This window comes from Cotesia typhae, unplaced genomic scaffold, assembly GCF_013202065.1.
Source record: "Cotesia typhae breed Kobodo isofemale line unplaced genomic scaffold, CoteBio_Ctyphae scaffold_152, whole genome shotgun sequence".
NCBI classification, from domain to species: Eukaryota; Metazoa; Arthropoda; class Insecta; order Hymenoptera; family Braconidae; genus Cotesia; species Cotesia typhae.
The window spans coordinates 9,579,372-9,597,660 of record NW_027423776.1 but is presented as its reverse complement, the minus strand read 5'-3'; the positions used below and the strand labels follow the sequence as shown (position 1 = coordinate 9,597,660).

Genomic DNA, 18,289 nt, shown 5'->3' with positions numbered 1-18,289 from the left:
AAATGAACCGAAAAAAGTTAATTAAAATAGCTGAGCAAATTGTGCGAACAGTAAACAAATATAATTAATTATTCGCTTAATTATAACTTACAAATTTATTCATAAGCAATTTGTTGTCGTGAATGGTGTTATAATATTGTAACCCAGTACTGTATACCAGACTACATATATTAATAATAATGATAACAATAATAATAAAGCAGATATATGTATATACGTACCATAAGTTACATTACCAACCAGACAAACTCTCTTGCGTATCATTACACGCAAATTCACGGTAGGTATGACGACGAGACGAGTCCAGTAGTGCATATTCACAACCACACATGTTTATGTAATGTATATGTATACAAGAATATGTAATAGTGATTATAATAATAATAATCCACATAAGAGAAACTACAAAACGACACTGAAGATTATATTATATCCGAGGTGTAACGCAACCTCTCATACTGTCACAAATATTCAGTCTTTATGTTCAACCCTCTCGAGATCACATTGCGCTTCATGTCAGCAACACTCCTACATTCCTTTATTATTATTGTTATTATTATTATTATTATTATTTTATCTTCATATAATTTTATATGTAATTTTTCAGACTTTCATTTATTACTCCGTTCCCCGCGGAGTAATATTTCATACGTTTTTTCTTGTTTATAAATCCCGAGTTATTAATAGAAAAATATATGGGATGTACTTATAAGTACGTTTATATTTATGGCCTAATTAATAAATTTTTTTTTTTTTTACAGATCTTATTTATTCTTGGGGCAAGAAGTTGACGGAGTTGGCAAAAACGGACTAACGGTAACGCCTAAGTCGATCGTTATTGAGTGGCGAGATGAGTGGCACCGTCGAATGCGTCGATTTCAACGCAGATCACGCTCTTGTAATTAAATTATTTACTAACAAATCCAGCAACCAATTTTTCGTAAAATTATAACTTAATATTATTTTAATTTAACGAGACATTTGAAGTGAATTCTTAAAAAAAAAAAAAAAAAAAAAAAAAAGCTTGAGTCTCGAGTTTTATTTTTCGACATTTTTTTTAACGCTCTTCGTACATATCTAAATTATATATACGGTCATGTAGGCTATAAGTTATTGACTTAAGAATTTTAAATTTAATTATTTAATTATGCGTCGATAAATATCGATACTGTCTAGTCGATAAATAATTGTACTACTTTTTTTTCTTTTTTAATTAGTTAATATTAATATTAACAAATATCGATGACTAAATTAAAAACTGTAAGATAATTAATTTTTAATAAAATTAAAAGAAGAATATAATTGCCAGCACCGTTGGTATTTTTTAGAATTTATTAGTACTTAAATTTGTCATTACTCACGAGTAGGATAAAAAAGTTGAGATTTTTTTCGAGTGAAACTAATAAAATAAAACAAATTGAAGGGAAAAGAATAATAAAAAAAATATAATGAGCGAGTTGTGGATTTAAAGACGAGTTTGAGTTGTATTGCGATTAAGGGGCCGAGATACGCTGTATTTAAGAGCAAGAGTGCTAGCTAAGTACGGGGAAGCAAAAATAAAAAATAAAATTAAAGCTAAAAATGTTAAACGGTTAAAGATTCAGGCCTTGGTTATCATCAAAGTCAAATTGCTTACGGATTTATATCCATGGAGAGTTTATTTGTGTGTAAGGTGAAGTTTCAGTGTAGCAATGCCCAGAGCATTTGCTCTTGCGTGTTTAAGAGTAATAGTTGTTATGCTTGGTGCCGATCATTCGTTACTCGTGATTAACTTTAAGTACTGCTAATGGTTTTAATTTAAAAAAAAATTTTTTAATTGCATAAGTATAAACTGAAAAGTTATTTTTAAAAGGTCAGAAGACAATTGGAATAAATTATCATTTTTTAACTTAAACGTCAACTATCAAAGATGTTGGATTTTTATACCATTGGTGCGACATCTCTAAGTGCATTTAGAAATTACTTACTGTATATCACTGCCAGCGCGAACAATAAGTTTCAAATTTTTTTTTTAGATAATATTTAGTTTTTATAATTAATTACCTTTTATTGAGAATTATTTTCATCAACTCTGCTAATTTTTAATCTGGAAATAAAAATTTTTTTTTTATAAATTTATAGGTTAGATAAAATAGAATTTATTTTGTGGAAGTTAAGGTAGTCGACATCTAAATAATTAAAAAAAATTTTTTTTTTTAAATTAAAAAAAAAAATTTTTTTTTTTAATTTCATTCATAAAAAAGTTGAAAAACTGTCAGCGAAATTAAAAAAATATATTTTTTAGTTTTAATTTAATAATTTAAGCAAAATCTAAAAATTCAAAATGTCGGCTAACTGTAGTGTCATTTTTTTTTTTTTCATTCTTACCAGGAGGGAATGATAATTGAAAAGACAAAAAAATGTCTCAGAAATACTCAATGATACTAAAATTGTCAAACATCTGATAATTTTTTTGACAAAAAAAATTGCAAATGCAATTTAAAAAAAAAAAATAAATTTTTACACATAATTTATTTTTCAAGAAAAATTGTCAAATGTCTGTTAATTTAAGTGTCATAAATACTCATAACGACATAATTCGTTAATTTAATTAAATTACTGCCAACAATAATCGCAAAAAACATTTTAAATGACCAAAAGTACAAAAGTGTACACGACAATCTCAACTACAACCGATTGACTACCGAAAATACCCGAAGCCGCAGTACCGAAATGAAAAATCTAAAATTTTGCAAATTTTCGCGTTTTCCCGTTAAAATTTATCGAAATTACCGTTCTACTAATTAAAACCGAGCGAATGATCAATAAATTACAATTAAAAATTCATTAATTACTGAAAAAAAGTCTAAATGTACAATCGACATCCTCCCGGAAAAAGTACGTTGGAAATAATGCAAATGGCGCTGCCTCAATGCGCAAAAGCCTCCCTGAGTAAGCGCGCATGCGCGCGCAAACCGCGAAAATTTAAAATTAAAAAAAATGTAATTTCTAAATGCATAATTTCTTGAAATGATCCTCTAAATTAAAATACATGAAAGTCTTGAAGTTCGTCAAAGGTCGAAACTCGCAAAAAACGGGCCACGATTCATTATTGGTTAAAATTTAGGCGCGCGCGTAGCGCGCTATTCAAATTTCTAGTAAGTAATAAATTGACTAGCTTTTGCTAAAATTTTGTACTCAAGCTTATCATCCATCACATCCTAAAATAAATTATAATTTAAAATTATTTATTTATTAACATCCGGAATCATTAAAAATAATTGTAGCTTATTTGTACATTTAATAAAAAACAAAATTATCAAAAGGCTTTTTTTAGATTGTATATCAGTATACTAGAAATAATATTAATATTGAAAAAATATAACGCCAGTAATTTTAAGGATTATTATCACTTAAATATTTAATAATTAATAAAGAAATAATTAAATTAAAATTTTACTGGGCAGAACTGTTTTTCACTGCCGTTGATCCAAGTATCTGCATGTTTTGTAACAATTATTATTAATATTGATAGATTAATGTATTATTATATATTACTTATTTCTTTTATACATTTCTGTATTTTATTAACATTACTATTGTACAGTATTTAGAAGAAAAAAAAAAATAAAATAGATGACAATAGACTCCGAAGTTTAATTAATTAAATGGAACAATTAAAAATAATTAATTAATCAATAATTATTTATTAACAGTATCAACGAATTATTAAAAGTAACAATTTTAAAGAAGAAATGTTTAAAAAATTTATTAAGCTTCAAGAGTTCTTGTTGTCGCCACCATGTATAGAATATTAATTATTAATTATTAAGGTTTAGAGTTAATATTAATCATATGCGTATGGAATATAATATCTATGAACAGAATATCTTATTATTATCAATTAATTAATTATTATTAAAAAGTAGAATGACCGGTGTAACGAAAAAAAAAATTTATAAAGCTTAAAATTCCATGAAATAAATAATTTTAAAAGTAAAATTATTAGAAATGTCTATCAGTTTATAAACCCGTGGTTCTGAGACAAGTGTGCTATTTATACCTCCGGTTATTATTTATAAATAATAAAATAATTATAATTATGATAAATATTAATATTAACAATTTATTAATTATAAAATAAAAAAAAATAAATCGCTTACAATTATCAATTTATGGTGTTAACATTAAATTATTTAAATATAAATTGTATAACGATGTGTATTGTGGTGTAATAAATGTGGTTAGATATTAATATATAAATTATATTATTGTGTTAATTATTTACCTGATATTTTTTTTTTTTTTTTTTTTTTTTTTTTTTTAATAAAAACAATCTATATAATTAAAGGAATAAGGTAAAGTTGCTGCTGTGCCTTTTTAATTTTTATTGAAACTATGTAGAGTGTAATGAATATAAAAAAATCTTTAAACTAAAATTTCTTATTCATAATCCGTAAATCTCGACAGTCTCAGTGACTACAGGTTGCTGGTAATAATTAATTAACTTTTTGTACAAGTTAAAATTTTATTAAACCAAAGCTTATACATATCAGATCGAGTAACAATTTTTCTTCGCACCTGAGAGCCAGAATACCTGCTACAATATTACTAATAAATACTAATGCATTAAATTAACGTAAAATAAACATTAATTAAGAGAAAAATAATTTAATGCATTGTATCAGCATAAATACTATATTTAAATAAAAATTGCACAGAAATAAAAGTGCTTTGTAGAATTTTTAGGACGGTAAACCTTTTTTGTCATTTTTCAAACAACAAAATTCTAGATAATATTGAATAATACATTTAAATGTCATAATTATATTATGTAACATAATTGAAATTAAATATATTAATTACTGTTTTATACTTAGAAATGCTTTTAATACTAAAACAATAAAATTAAATTTTTTTTTAAGACACAAGCTCTAGGCCTTGAGCTCTCAGGCGTTCGGTATAAATGCTTAGATATCGCGTCGAGAGCACATAAACAAAACATCAATTTAGCGTTTAATAAATATTATAATTAATAAATAATCATAATTAACTTAAACCCAATACACAGTACATTTTTTTAATAAATTATTTTAGCGGTGAATTTTTTTTTTTATAAATTTTATAAAACATTACTTATCAATACATAATTTTAATGATAAATTTATTTTTAAAATTTAAATCATGCAATTGTACCCAATAAAATTTTAATTTATAATTTTACAATCAAACACTCAAAAAAAAAATTTTTTTTTACTTTTATCTAGTAAAAAAAAAAATTGTAAAATGAACAAATTGGACTGCAAAATAATCAGCTTGATTAAAGATACTAGGTGACTAACCCTACATACCAATTTTCAAATTGACAATTCAGATCCACTATTTAAATCAAACCGGTTAAATAAATATCTTTTAAACATCAATTAATAATTAATAAAAGTACATAAGTATAACCTTAAGTCTAATACAAATAGAACACAAGTTCAATTTATTTTCTTTGTTTCATTTGGTTCTATTTAAATAATAATTATTATTATCTTTGCAGCAATCACTTTTTTAGATAATCGATACTAAATTTTTTCTTAAACATAATTACAGCTGGCAAAAAAAAAAACAATTAACATAGTCCAGATATGTTTTGATAGAAGAAAAATTTAGTGCAAATAACATGTGTAATTGTTAAACAATTTTGATTAAAAATTCCAAGCTTGATTTTACCAATTTACCGCGTAGCCCATTCCAGATTAATTACTCACAGATCGGGAATTTTTCAATATTTTTGTTTTAAAAACTATTTACTTAAATTTAAATTTAATTTTTTTTTTTTTTTTTTTTTTTTTTTATAAGTGTTAGTCGATCACTTTTACGTGCAATTTATGCCGCGATTATCGTTGAAAGCAATTCTGGAATGTATTACCATTATTATTATTTATTAATATTATTTTTATAATTATTAGTAATAGCATCAATGAACAATCCAGCGGTAAGACATCGAACCAACGTTTTTACTATTTAACATCGGTAAAAAAAGAATTTAAATAAAAAACGCCGTGATTGATGACATCATCACCTGGGTAGGGTTCTTCAGTACTTTCTCTTGACATTTATTTGTCCTCAGTGGCTCATTAATCCATTAATCCATTAATAATTAATGATCCGTGCATGTTACTTTCGATTCTGGAACAAAAAAAAATTTGCTACTTCTACCAAAATTGTTTCTATTTTTATTTTTAAGATTGAAATTTTATTTTTAATTGCTTTCATATCTTACTTTTAATACATTTTTAATTTTTTACAATTTTAATATTTTTTTTTTTTTTTAAATACATTAAAAAAAAAATTAACAATTTAAAAATTTACATTTTTGTAAAAAAGTATGATACGAATAAAAAAAAATTACAGGCGATTAATATTTTTTAAATTGAAACACAATAAACAACAAAGTGTCACCATTAGTGCTTTACATTTTTAAAATATTACAAAAAAAAAATAATTAATAAATAAATTTATGTATGAAGCAATTTATCAAGCAAAAATATTAAATTATTTATTAAAAGGAAATTTATTATAAAAATTGTAATTATTGTAAAAATTTTTTAGAGTATTACCTTAAAATTATCTTCTGTATTTTTTCATCTGAATTAAAAATATCCTTTTAATAAAATAATAAAAATAATAATAATAGCAACTAATAAGTTTACACACGTCTACTGTGCATTATAAAGGGATAGAGAGTAAAAGAATGTAAATGTAACAGAAGTAATCCTACTAAAAATACGCACCTGTACAGCGTATATATTTCTCAAGTCTTTTGATTCCCATTGAGGTCCCTCGACAAACTCTTCTCACTTGTATATTGTCCAGAACATCGACTATGACTGTACCTAAGCCCCGGGCCCGCGTAACTTACAATTAAGCGGATAAAAAAAAATAAAAAAAAAAAAAAACGCGACTTTTCTTTTGGTAAAATAATTCATGCGTGCATCGTAAGCAAAAATTTATTTTTTATACATGGATTAATTATATTAATCTATTACTTAATAAAAACATTGCTCATTAATTAATTTATAAGTAAATAATTTAAAATATCAAGGCACTACTTTTAACGCGACAATTACTCACGTAGATAATTAATTATTTATAATAATAAAAGGCCATAAAATATAAATATTTATAAAGTAATCTCAATTAGTAATATCATTTATTATATTATTATTTATGTATTTAATAATTAATAAATAAGCAAAGTGTTTCAGTATATAGTTGACAAAATAAATTTATTTAAATTTAAAGTCTTTATTTTATTATTTTTTGAGCGTTATATGGAAGTAAATGAAACACTGTGCTTAATAAAAAACATTATATATTTTTTTTATTTATTAATATTATTTTATTTTAATATAAATTTCAAAAAGCGACTTTATTAAATGCTAATTGTAAAAGCACAATGAAAAATATACATCTCTATAAGAATGAACAATCAATTAAAATACCTGAGACGTATTCAGTGAAAATAAATTTAATATTTAATGCCCGACTATTTTTATATGTCTGAAGCATTACTATTATCTTTATTATTATTTTAACTTTAATAATTAATTATTCAGATCTTATTAATAAATAATTTTATCACTGGTCTTAATTGTTGTATATATATATATATATATATATATATATATATATATTTTTTTTTTTTCTGAGGAAAATGCACAATTATAAGCACCTATCGTCAATTATTGTATTTAATTACTCATATTAATTTAAATATACATCATTTAAAATTAAAAAAAAAAAATATGAGCAATTAATGAGATAAAATAAAAATATTTGACGTTACTTCTGATTTATATAAATTAAAAAAATTCAATGACAAGTTACAATTAAGACATATGAGATTGCGTTATTAATTTTAATTATAAAATATGAGTCTATCTCGTGCGTGTAATAATAAAACAGTAAAAAATGATTTATATTTTTTTCTAATACTAAATTCTACGTGTTTGAATTAATACCGAAAACGTGGAAGAATTTATTTTTGAACCCGGGTTTATTAGAACTAGTGTCGCTGTTGGTGGACTGTCCATCATGAAGTGACCTCTGTACCAGCGGCAGCGAGCCCTGTGGATTGTGATCATGTGTGTGTCGAAGAATCGTCAGATCGGGCCGGGACAACGAAAAAAAAATAAACAAAAAAGAAAGAAGAAAGGATAGAAGACGACTAATGGTGATACTACGACATGCGGTGCGATATACATTTTTTTTAAATATATATAAAATACTGTTATAGTTATAAGATAAGTTGTAATTGTTTTTAAATTTAATTATTAAAACAATTTTTTATAAATTATAGTGGTCAAAGTTTTTTTTTTTGGACACTCACCTCGTCGTGTTGCTCGTGCTCACTGTTCGCCAGGCTCGAACGTGATCCACGTCGCGTTGCGACTTTCTCATCACCAAGTATTTGTGCGACTTTAGCTTGTTTTACTAAATCCAGGGCCTGAAAATATTTATTTATCAATATTAGTCATTATTGTTTTTATTTTATTAAAAATTAAAATAATTAAAAAAAAAATTGTTTAACGCTCAATACATTTTTTTTTATTTTTTCCAAAAAATAAATAATTAAAAATAAAAAATCACGTGAATGATGAATGAAATTTGCAAAAGCATTGAAAACTCACCTGCTGCAAATGCTGCGTGCATTAAAAAAAATAGTGCAACATTAAACTCTAATTAGCATAAGAATTAATGTAACAATATCACGATGAAATTTATGCTCTGTTTGTAAATAATTGAAAAGTAAATAAATTTCTAACTCACTTCCTTGCGTGATCTCAGAGCACAGTCTTCAAGGGTTTCAGCAGCCTCGTATTTGCCCTGTCGTCTGTAAAGAGCTCCTAAATTCTTCAACGTTGTAGTTACGGTGGGTGAGTCAACTTTAGCCGCTTTGTGCCATCCACCGTACTCGCCGTAAGGTGCATTTTCTTTATTTCTATGTTTGTTTTCTTCCCGTTCTTCGGCGACCTTTAAAATAATTACAACAATTATTATTAATCTTGTTTTTACACTGTAAATAATTTCATCCCTAGTCACACAATATACTATTTTATTAATTTAAATAATTTAATGTACGAAACTTGTTTCAGCTAAGTAAAAATTTATTTTAATCTAAAAATTAAAATCCATATTCACTCCAGATAGGAATGAAAATTTACTCTCAATTTTTTACAGTGCAATTGCATAAAATTAAAAAAAAAGTAACAAATTTATCGATGCAATACCTGCCAAATAGGTTTATTATCACCATCGATAGCACCGAATTCCCGCTCATGTGCTCTAGTCAGAACTTGTTTGTATAAAACTTCAGCATCTTTGTATTTTCCTTGTTTTAAATAACAAGATGCCAAGTTATTCTTTGTTTTGGCAACATTAGGATCGTCCGGACCCAACTTAGCTTCATAGATCTCCAATGCACGCTGGTAATATCTCTGAACTTCTTCATATTTGCCCTGGTTCTGACAGAGAAGCGCCAAGTTGTTAAGCTGCTTGGCTACGTCTGGGTGGTCACGACCAAGAACTTTCTCCCGGATCTCTAGAGCACGCTTGCAAAGCGGCTCAGCTTCCTTGTACTTGCCGCGCTTGCCATAGAGTACCGCCAAATTATTAAGCGTCGCGGCGACTGCCGGGTGATTTTCCCCCAGCGTTTTCTCACGGATCGCGAGCGCGTCGTTCAGCAAATTGGCCGCCTCCTTATACTTGTTCTGATCGCGGTAGACTAGCGCCAGTATGTTAAGCATTGTTGCGACGTCTGGGTGATCGTGACCCGAGGTCTTCTCAAGGTCTTCCAGTGCCTGCTTGCACAGTGGAACTGCAACTTCATAGCGGCCTTGACTTGCGTACTGTATTACTAAATTATGCAGCGTACGCAGACGTGCGGGTATCTCATAGCCGGCGTTCACTTGCTGGGCAAATTGTGACGGCGGGGTTGGTGACATTGCTATTTATTTTTAAAATAATTATATTATTAACTCACTCTTTTATTAATAGTTTTAATAAGTGGTATTTTATAGAAGGAGAAATAATATGGAACTGTTTTTAACGTACACTTACTGTTTCGTTCGTCCCCTTCATCATCCGGGAACAAATCGACCATTGGATCCTCCTTTGGTTTGTCTTTTACATTTTCATCGTCTGCTGGCGGATCTGGATCGTATTGCCTCATACTTTCCATAAAGTCGATGTGTTTTTTATCGACTTCCAACTGAGCAACCTTAAAAATAATTTTAATTATTATTATTATTTTATTTTATGAACTTGTCAACTCGATAGACAATCAATAAATATTGCTACTTATTAAAATATAAGAAAATAAAAAAAAAATTTAATGAACGTAAATTGTAACATTTATGTTAAATTGACTAGAATTAAAAAATTTAGTATTTCTTATTTTTTTATAACTTGCAAAATTTTTATTAATTATTTAAAAATCGGGTTTTTTTTTTTCTTTAATTAATAAAATTTGCATATTAAAAATTGCAGAAATTTATTCATTAGTATTTTGTCTTTATTAATGATTAAAAATTAAAAATTTCTAAAAGTTGTCTTAAATTTAAGTCCGAGTATCCTCTATACTATTGAAAAATTATATCTAAATTAATTAATTGATAATTCTCTTTTTTTTTTTTTTTGCAATTGATTAATTCTTTAAAAAAAGTTTTCACTTAAAAATAATTCTATAAAATATATATTCAGTATCTGAATAAAAAATGAAAACTTTTGATTAAAGAAAAATTTTTCTTATTAATAAAAAAGTATTCTTTTTATTCACAAGTTCTTTAAAGATTAAAAAACTGAATAAATTATCAAAGGTTGAATTAAAAACTAAAGCAGACTTTACTTAATTTAAAATTCTTTAGAATTAATAATTAAAGAATTAAATTCTCTAAATAAATTTCACTTTTTATAGCCAAATTAAAATTAAACCTAACTAATAAATAAATAAATAAATAAATAAATTGTCCAACTTACAGCTTGTTCACTAGCCTGTAGCTTCTGCTGAGTACCAGCAAGCTCATCACGCAGCCAAGCATTCTCTTGACAAAGCCTCTTGACTTGAGTTCTTAATTTTTGTTTTTCAGCTTCAACCATTTGAAGCTGGCTCGCAAGGGCCATCATTACCTGAGCTTCGCCCAGGCCCAGCTCTATCATCTCAATATTTTTACAGAGAAGACTGACTTTGTCGCGAGCCTCCGGTGCCTCTTGAGACTGGAGTCCTTGGAGGAGTCCAGTGTGTTCGACCCTCAGAGCTTCCAAGCCCTGGGCCACCGTTCGGGCGCCAGCTATTATTTCTTCCTGCGTCATGGCTGTCATTCTGCCAATGTGTTCTATTTTTTTTCTGCAAGCAAAAATATCAATTAATAAAAATCACAAAATTAAATTAAATAAAATTAAAAATAAATAAATGAAGCTTGATATGATATTCACAAACATCAACAATTCTCTATAGAATTTAATTCTATCAATTTTCTACCCAGACGCCTAATTAGTCTAGTCTAAATAAAAACATTCTTGACATTAATATTTAAATGGTAAAGTTTTGTTTTAATGAGACAAAGATAATTAATTGTGTTGAATAAAATAAAATAAATGTCTTAAAGACCTGCTAGCATCGTAGCAGTTGTCGTCCAATGACCACTACAAACTCGTCGACCTTCTGACCGTAAAAATTTTTCACATGTAATGTAACAACTGAAAAAACTCTTTCAGAACCAGACTCCGCAAGGATAATTCAATCCATCAGTAACTCGTTATTTAAATTCTTTTTATTTTTATCAAAATATATTTTTATAAATAATATTAAATACCTCGGAAATAATAACTTACCCCATGTCGAAAGTTGCGCAAAACCGGACGAAAAATATCAATCGTTCAATAAGTTCGCGACTGCGCGTAATAGTTTTGTTTACTTAATTTTGTTATCCTCTTGGTTTTTTTTTTTATTCAATAAATTACAAGTTGCAGTAGAATTTTAATTATTGTTTTTTTTTTTTTTTTTTTTTTTTTTTAAATAATAATGGATGTCATTGATAAATATACAATCAGATTTATTGATTTGGATATCTTAGTTTTTAAGCGAACCTTGACCTCTTTTTAGTGAGATGAAGTATTGGTTTTGTTAAATTTTATTGTTTTGAAAGAATTGGACTATTTATTTTTTTTTAAATAGTAAAACACTTTATTATTGTTATCTCCAAATTTTTTATAATAATAATAACAATAATAAAGCCTTTAAATAAAAATAAAAATCTAGCTAAATATCTGTTAAATTACTAATAAAAAAAATTAATAATAACTTTAGTTTGATATTCTATTAATTTCAACAACTTTAATTTTTTTTTTTTTATTTTTTAATAATGATAATTAAATTTTACTTATTGTTATTATTTAAAATTTTGAATTTTACTTGATCGAGCCTCGACAGCTGACAATTCGCGCAAGGTCGCGTCGATTAAAAGCAGACAGATATTCATTTACAAGAACTTGTTTCGCGTTGGAAGAATTTGATAAATAGACTGACTGGAAGTCGCTTTTTTCAATTATTTTATTTTAACAAGACCGATTTTATTATCTTCTTTAATACCACCGGTTAATAAAAAAAAAAATTAGTGGGATCGATTCAATACCGATATGCAATTGAATATCGAATCTTATTTTTTTGAACACGTGTCTGAATATAAAATGAGACAAAGTTCCTTATTAATTGAAATTTTAAATCCATAAACTATAACAAAGACAAATAATTATTATAAATAATTAAATTATCGGATGATCTATCCGAGATAAACAAAAACACGTGCGCTCGCTAGTTTAGCCTCTATTCACTCTTTCACACTTATTTTTTTTTTTTTTACAATTAAAAAAATTAAATCCCTCGAAATTTCAAATAATTTATGAATTATAAAATATATTTGATGAAAAATTAACGAGAAAAATGTAATGTGTTTTTTATCAACTGTAATTTAATTAATTATTTGTTCTAAAAAATTGACATTTATTAAACTTTAAATTTCTTCATAAAATAAAAACATTTTTAAACTTTTCGAATAAACAGTAAATTAACCATTTCAAAACACTAAAAACTACTCTAAAACTTTTATTAACGTTCCACTTTTTCAAACAAAATTTACACAAACATTAAAAAAGTTTTCCCAATTTTGAGCCACAACTACAAAAATTTAGAGCAATAAAATATAAAGTATAACAAGTAAAAAACAGCCAAGAAATTTTTCAAAATAACCTGTCTTATTTCTTCTCAATTCTTTCATCAAATTCTCGTAGCAGACTAGACAATAAACAAACAAAAATAAAAAAGAATTCTATAATTTATTTAAACCCAACTTTTTAATTAATTCATTATTTTTTAATTACAATTAATTCACACTTACATTTCTTCCCAAGAATTTAAAAAATTAAAAATAAATTTAATTTATTTTAAGAATTTATTAAAATAATTAACAATTAATTAAAAAAAAAAATGTAAATATAAAATTCACTCACAAATTTAAAATTAAATAAATTTTTTACCATTAAACTTTAAATTATTTAGAATAAAAAAAAATAATCTGCTAATTTTAGAGTCATAATTAAAAATGAGGAATGTAAATTGATAAAAAAATAAATTTGATTTAATGAAAAAAAATTAATTTGAATCAAAAAAAAATTTTTTTGGTTCAAGAATTTATCTTAAAAATCAAATAAATGTTTTCATCAGTGAATAAATGGGTAATATAATTACTTACGATTAAACTCACATTCTATAGGCATTAAGTGTTTTAGACATATCAGTTCTACCCATTGATAATGTCAGAATCTGCCAGACCTACCTAATCCGTATAAAAAAGATAAAACCCTTATGTATATGCGGCGATATCGATTTGTGTCGTTAACGTCTAGCCGAAGACATCAACATTTTATTTAAATATAAAATATAAATCGAGTTAATTAAACTCTTATCATTAAATGCCGCACAAATTTCAAAACTTTATTTCTTCTTAAGAAACTTTAAAAATTTTAATTAAAATATCTAAGATATTTTTTTATATCTTCAGTGCAAAAATTAATAGTTGTTATTTAATTATCAACATTAAATATTAAATATTAACGTTAATTGTTAATATTATTGATAATTATTTAAAGCTACAACAAAGTCAGTAGAAAAATATATATGTCTATACAGAGTAATGTTAAACTACGGGGAATCACGTCACTTAGGGGGTTTAACTCCTCACTGAAGTCGCATTTTAGTTTTCAGTAGATTTTAGTCTCTTACCCCTCGTGGGTATGTGGTACTTAATTGCAAGGGGTGGGAGTTTGTACCAGCGCGTGCGCTACTCATGTGGCCTCGATATCTGTGTGCATTTTGCTGCATATTCACCCATACGTTATCATTATAAATAACTGATGTGATGTATGTGAATAATAAAAGTGTAAGTATGCATGCTACTACTACCGGTGTAGCTGGTATGGAACGCAGGGGCGGTTTACCGTCATTATCATTATTGTTTCACGGGAATCAAGACATGTTGTGTTATGACTTGACATGAAAATGAGGAAAAATCAAAGGGAACTTTTTTACAATGGATGACACACTTTTGCAGTCTTCAAAAGTTTATATAAATGTAAACATTGACGAGTTCAAAAAACTCGCTTTCAAAAGGTTCATTAGGAAATTTTTTTATTTTTTATTAGTTAGTAATTTATTTTAATTTCAGATTTCTTATCAATTTTTTATTTAATCCAATTTAATATAAATTATTAAGAGAATAAGAAAAATTTTGAGGTCAGTGTATTTATATGATAAAATGGGGTTTTCTAGTTACATTTGGTATCGTTGGAATAGTCTTGACCTGGAGTTATGCCTTTTTAAGGTTTCAGATCTTTCTCGCCATTAGTAAATTTATGATGATAAATATTTAAGCTACAGTCAAAAATGCTCTATTTCTAGATACATAATTAAGAAATCACCTTGTATCTTGTGAAATATTGACATTTTTTAAAAAATAAGCTCACCCCGACATTAGTCTCATCGAAACCTTTCATTTGAGTGCCCACATCAATTTTTCATATATTTTATATATTTATATATATATGAATATATGAAAAATATATCAAAATGCATGTGGGTACTCAAATGAAAGCTCTTGATGAGTGTAACATCGGGATGAATTTATATCTTTAAAAATATCAATATTCAAGAAAGTAAATTAATTTTGGAGTAAATTAATTTTTGTTTTAAATAAAAACTTGTACAAATAATAAAAATAGATCACAAAAATTCAGTGATCCCATTTTTAAATTAAAAAAAAAATCTAATGAACTAGATAACCGACTAATTACTTTTTAAAAAATCTTTTCAATAAAACTGTCATTTTCTTTCAAATACTTTCAACATACTACGTATAAAAAATTTTAAATCTATCACACAAAAAAATATCCTTAAAACTTACATATAAAATTTTAATTTTTTACATCTAAAAATTTCAAAACATAAATTCATTTTAAAATAATATAATTAACATTAATAAAAAAAATTTTATTGAATATAAATGAGCTTAAAAAATTAAATTAGCATATTTTTAAAAACAAACCAATTATCATCGTACTCCCACTTTAATTTATAAAAGAAAATGACTTTCAAAAAATTCAAACAAAAGTTACAAAACCTTGCCTAATTAAATGATAAAATAAAAATAAATTTAGGTTTAAATTACAGTAACTTTCTTCAACAAACCAACTAAAATAAACAAAACTCTGTTATAATATATTGAAACTAATACTAGATATTAAATTTTTTGAGATAAAAAACTTTGCTTACTCTAGTTGCAAGTGCAGGACATTGTATCATCTGTCGAGTTACAAAATACTGAGTAAATAATAAACAAAACTTATACTAAGAAACTAATGTTACAAGTTTTGTGTATCAAAATAATTAATGAAATAAAATCTGTGTCTATAGTAGTAAGATGTATGTAATATCTGTATATAATACATAGAACTGATTGCTTGAGAGCTGAATGCGATAGACGGTATCCGATGATTCATACCGTGACGACATTACTATCCGAGTAACTACTACCGCCAAGACCGACTAAACTCAGCTCAACTCAGCCATAACAACTTACATTATAATACATTTTTATTTATATTATATTAATATCATTAATTTTATATATACAATACAATACAATATATTAAAAATAATAAAAATAAAAAAAAATGTGTGTCAACAATAGACTTGTTTCTTTTGTCTTCCACGTGGATGTATTAATATATAAATAAATAAAAATAGTACAATAATTGATTTCTTCGCACTGTCTTAAAACCTAATTCGTACTAATCCAGACACAGAAGGAATTATAAACAATTGTTTTTGCGACTATTCAATTAGACAGCTTTTAAAAAATTTTTTACTTCCTTTTATAATTGATTAATTGACTCTTTAAACTTCATTAATATTCGGTGGAACAATTAAGTACTTTCATATTTTGTCCACGTTTAATTATACAGTTACATACTTAATAATCAGGTGGAACAAACATGCGATAATTTATTAATTTGTATTAATAAGTAAAATTTTCATTCTACTTTCTTGATTTTTTTTTTTTTTTTTTTTTTTTAATAATAATAAGTGATTAATTATTTGTGTGTTAAGCTAATTAGCGGTTAAAAGAACTTCAGGAATTTTAGTTTAATTTAATGTGTTAGATATGAAGAGTAATTTGATTTTAATGGATGTGCTGTTTTTGAAGAAATAAATTTTTTTTTTTTTTACTGTAATTTTAGTTTTTTTATTTCCGTAGATAAAAAAGTTGTTTATATAAGAAACGTGATTCAGAAGATTCATTAAATAATTATGATCTAACGTCTTCTTTATTTTTTTATATGCAATTGAATTGTATAAATTTTTTTCTATCAAAATAATTATAATAAAAATTATTATTAAGATGTTTATTTATGTATATAAATAATTTTTTTTCGTTAATTTTTAAACAAAATTTTTTTAAGTAAAAGCTCTAATTAAAATTAAAAAAAAAAATTTTTTTTTAATGTTAATAAATTTAAAACTTAATATAAATTAATAATTTATTTATTTAAAATGATTTTTATAATTTAAGTTACTTAAAAAATTTATAAACTGACTAAAATAATAATTAAAAAATTTTCCAATTGAATTCTTAAAACAAATAAAATAAAAAAAAAATTTTTTAATTAATCAAAATCAAACAATTTATATTTATGTATAAAAATAAATATTTATCCATCCGACTGACTCAAATAAAACATTGTCATTAAGAGTGTTTAACATTGGATCCCTAACAACAGAAGGAAGAGCGACAATTAAAAAGGAAGACGATTCCGTTACGGTGTGAATCTCGCGGAAACGAATTAAAATATGTAAGTTTGTCCGGTTACACCTGCTCTCGTTGAAGGCGTGGCAAGTGAAAGAGCACCCGAAGACAAGACTAGGCGAATTAAACTCACAGTAAGAATAAGAATAATTTCGGTATGTCAGCAATGCAATGCATTATATTCCAAGTGGTGAGACGTGAAACGGCTGACGGTCGATAGTCGAAAATTTTTTAGATGCTCTGTTTCTGGGAGAATCTTACAAAGAAACTAAAACTTTGTTTCACCAAGCTCTTATGATACTAAAAAATAAAAAAATAATAAAATACTCACTCTAGATCCAGAGCGGAATCCTCGATATTTTTCAAATTATCATTACACTGAAAAATATGACAGATGAATTAGTAATAATAATAATACAAAGCTTAGATACAACAGAATATGTACATTGAAGATTATTTTATAAAATTGAGGTTATTTGTGAGTAATTCTTGAGTATTTTATAAACGCTCGAGCCGTGATAGTTGTAATTATAGATAAGAAACATTTGAATGTTACTTTTTTCTCAAATGGTCGTTTTTTAATTACATTTAGCTCACGAACTATCTAAATCACAAGACAAGTGAGATGTGACAGGATAAAATGGCGAGAGCATTCTTGATTAATAACACCAGTATTTTTTTCATTTTTTTACCATTTATTTAAATGATTAATTAATATTTTCCAGGAGGTATTTAATTATTAGTTACCTTGTTATTGAACTGATAAACGATGTAATGATGGTTACACACTGGGTAATTGTTTTTTGCCAACGAGTTACTATGCTTTGACTCGTAATGACTTTGTGATCCGTCGAAAGTAAAAGCGATGACTGACAACAGCGCCTCTAGCGGCGGTTATTTTA

General features: G+C 25.9%; 2 protein-coding genes across 4 annotated transcripts in view; one reads left to right on the top strand and one right to left on the bottom strand.

Moving 5' to 3' along the window:
- Positions 1-4,245, top strand: part of LOC141536561 (netrin-1) — a 110,213-nt gene extending 105,968 nt beyond the window's left edge. Inside the window, exon 7 of the mRNA XM_074257172.1 lies at positions 762-4,245. Coding sequence (XP_074113273.1) covers positions 762-906 — 145 coding nt within the window. The 3' untranslated portion in view covers positions 907-4,245. The remainder of the gene's footprint in view (positions 1-761) is intronic.
- Positions 4,246-5,789: 1,544 nt separating this feature from the next.
- Positions 5,790-18,243, bottom strand: Klc (kinesin light chain). 3 transcript variants are annotated; one of them, XM_074257175.1, is made up of 9 exons: positions 18,135-18,243; positions 17,719-17,765; positions 11,008-11,374; positions 10,084-10,249; positions 9,261-9,976; positions 8,800-9,003; positions 8,360-8,476; positions 6,762-8,097; positions 5,790-6,156 (listed from the first exon to the last, which is right to left on the bottom strand). In XM_074257175.1, the coding sequence occupies exons 3-8, from the start codon at positions 11,347-11,349 to the stop codon at positions 7,972-7,974; spliced, it is 1,671 nt and encodes a 556-aa protein (XP_074113276.1). In that variant the 5' UTR covers positions 11,350-11,374; positions 17,719-17,765; positions 18,135-18,243; the 3' UTR covers positions 5,790-6,156; positions 6,762-7,971. The 3 variants fall into 3 exon arrangements, with proteins under 3 accessions (XP_074113276.1, XP_074113274.1, XP_074113277.1); XM_074257173.1 differs by lacking the exons at positions 17,719-17,765; positions 18,135-18,243 and having other exon boundaries at positions 10,090-10,249; XM_074257176.1 differs by lacking the exons at positions 6,762-8,097; positions 17,719-17,765; positions 18,135-18,243.
- Positions 18,244-18,289: the final 46 nt, after the last annotated feature.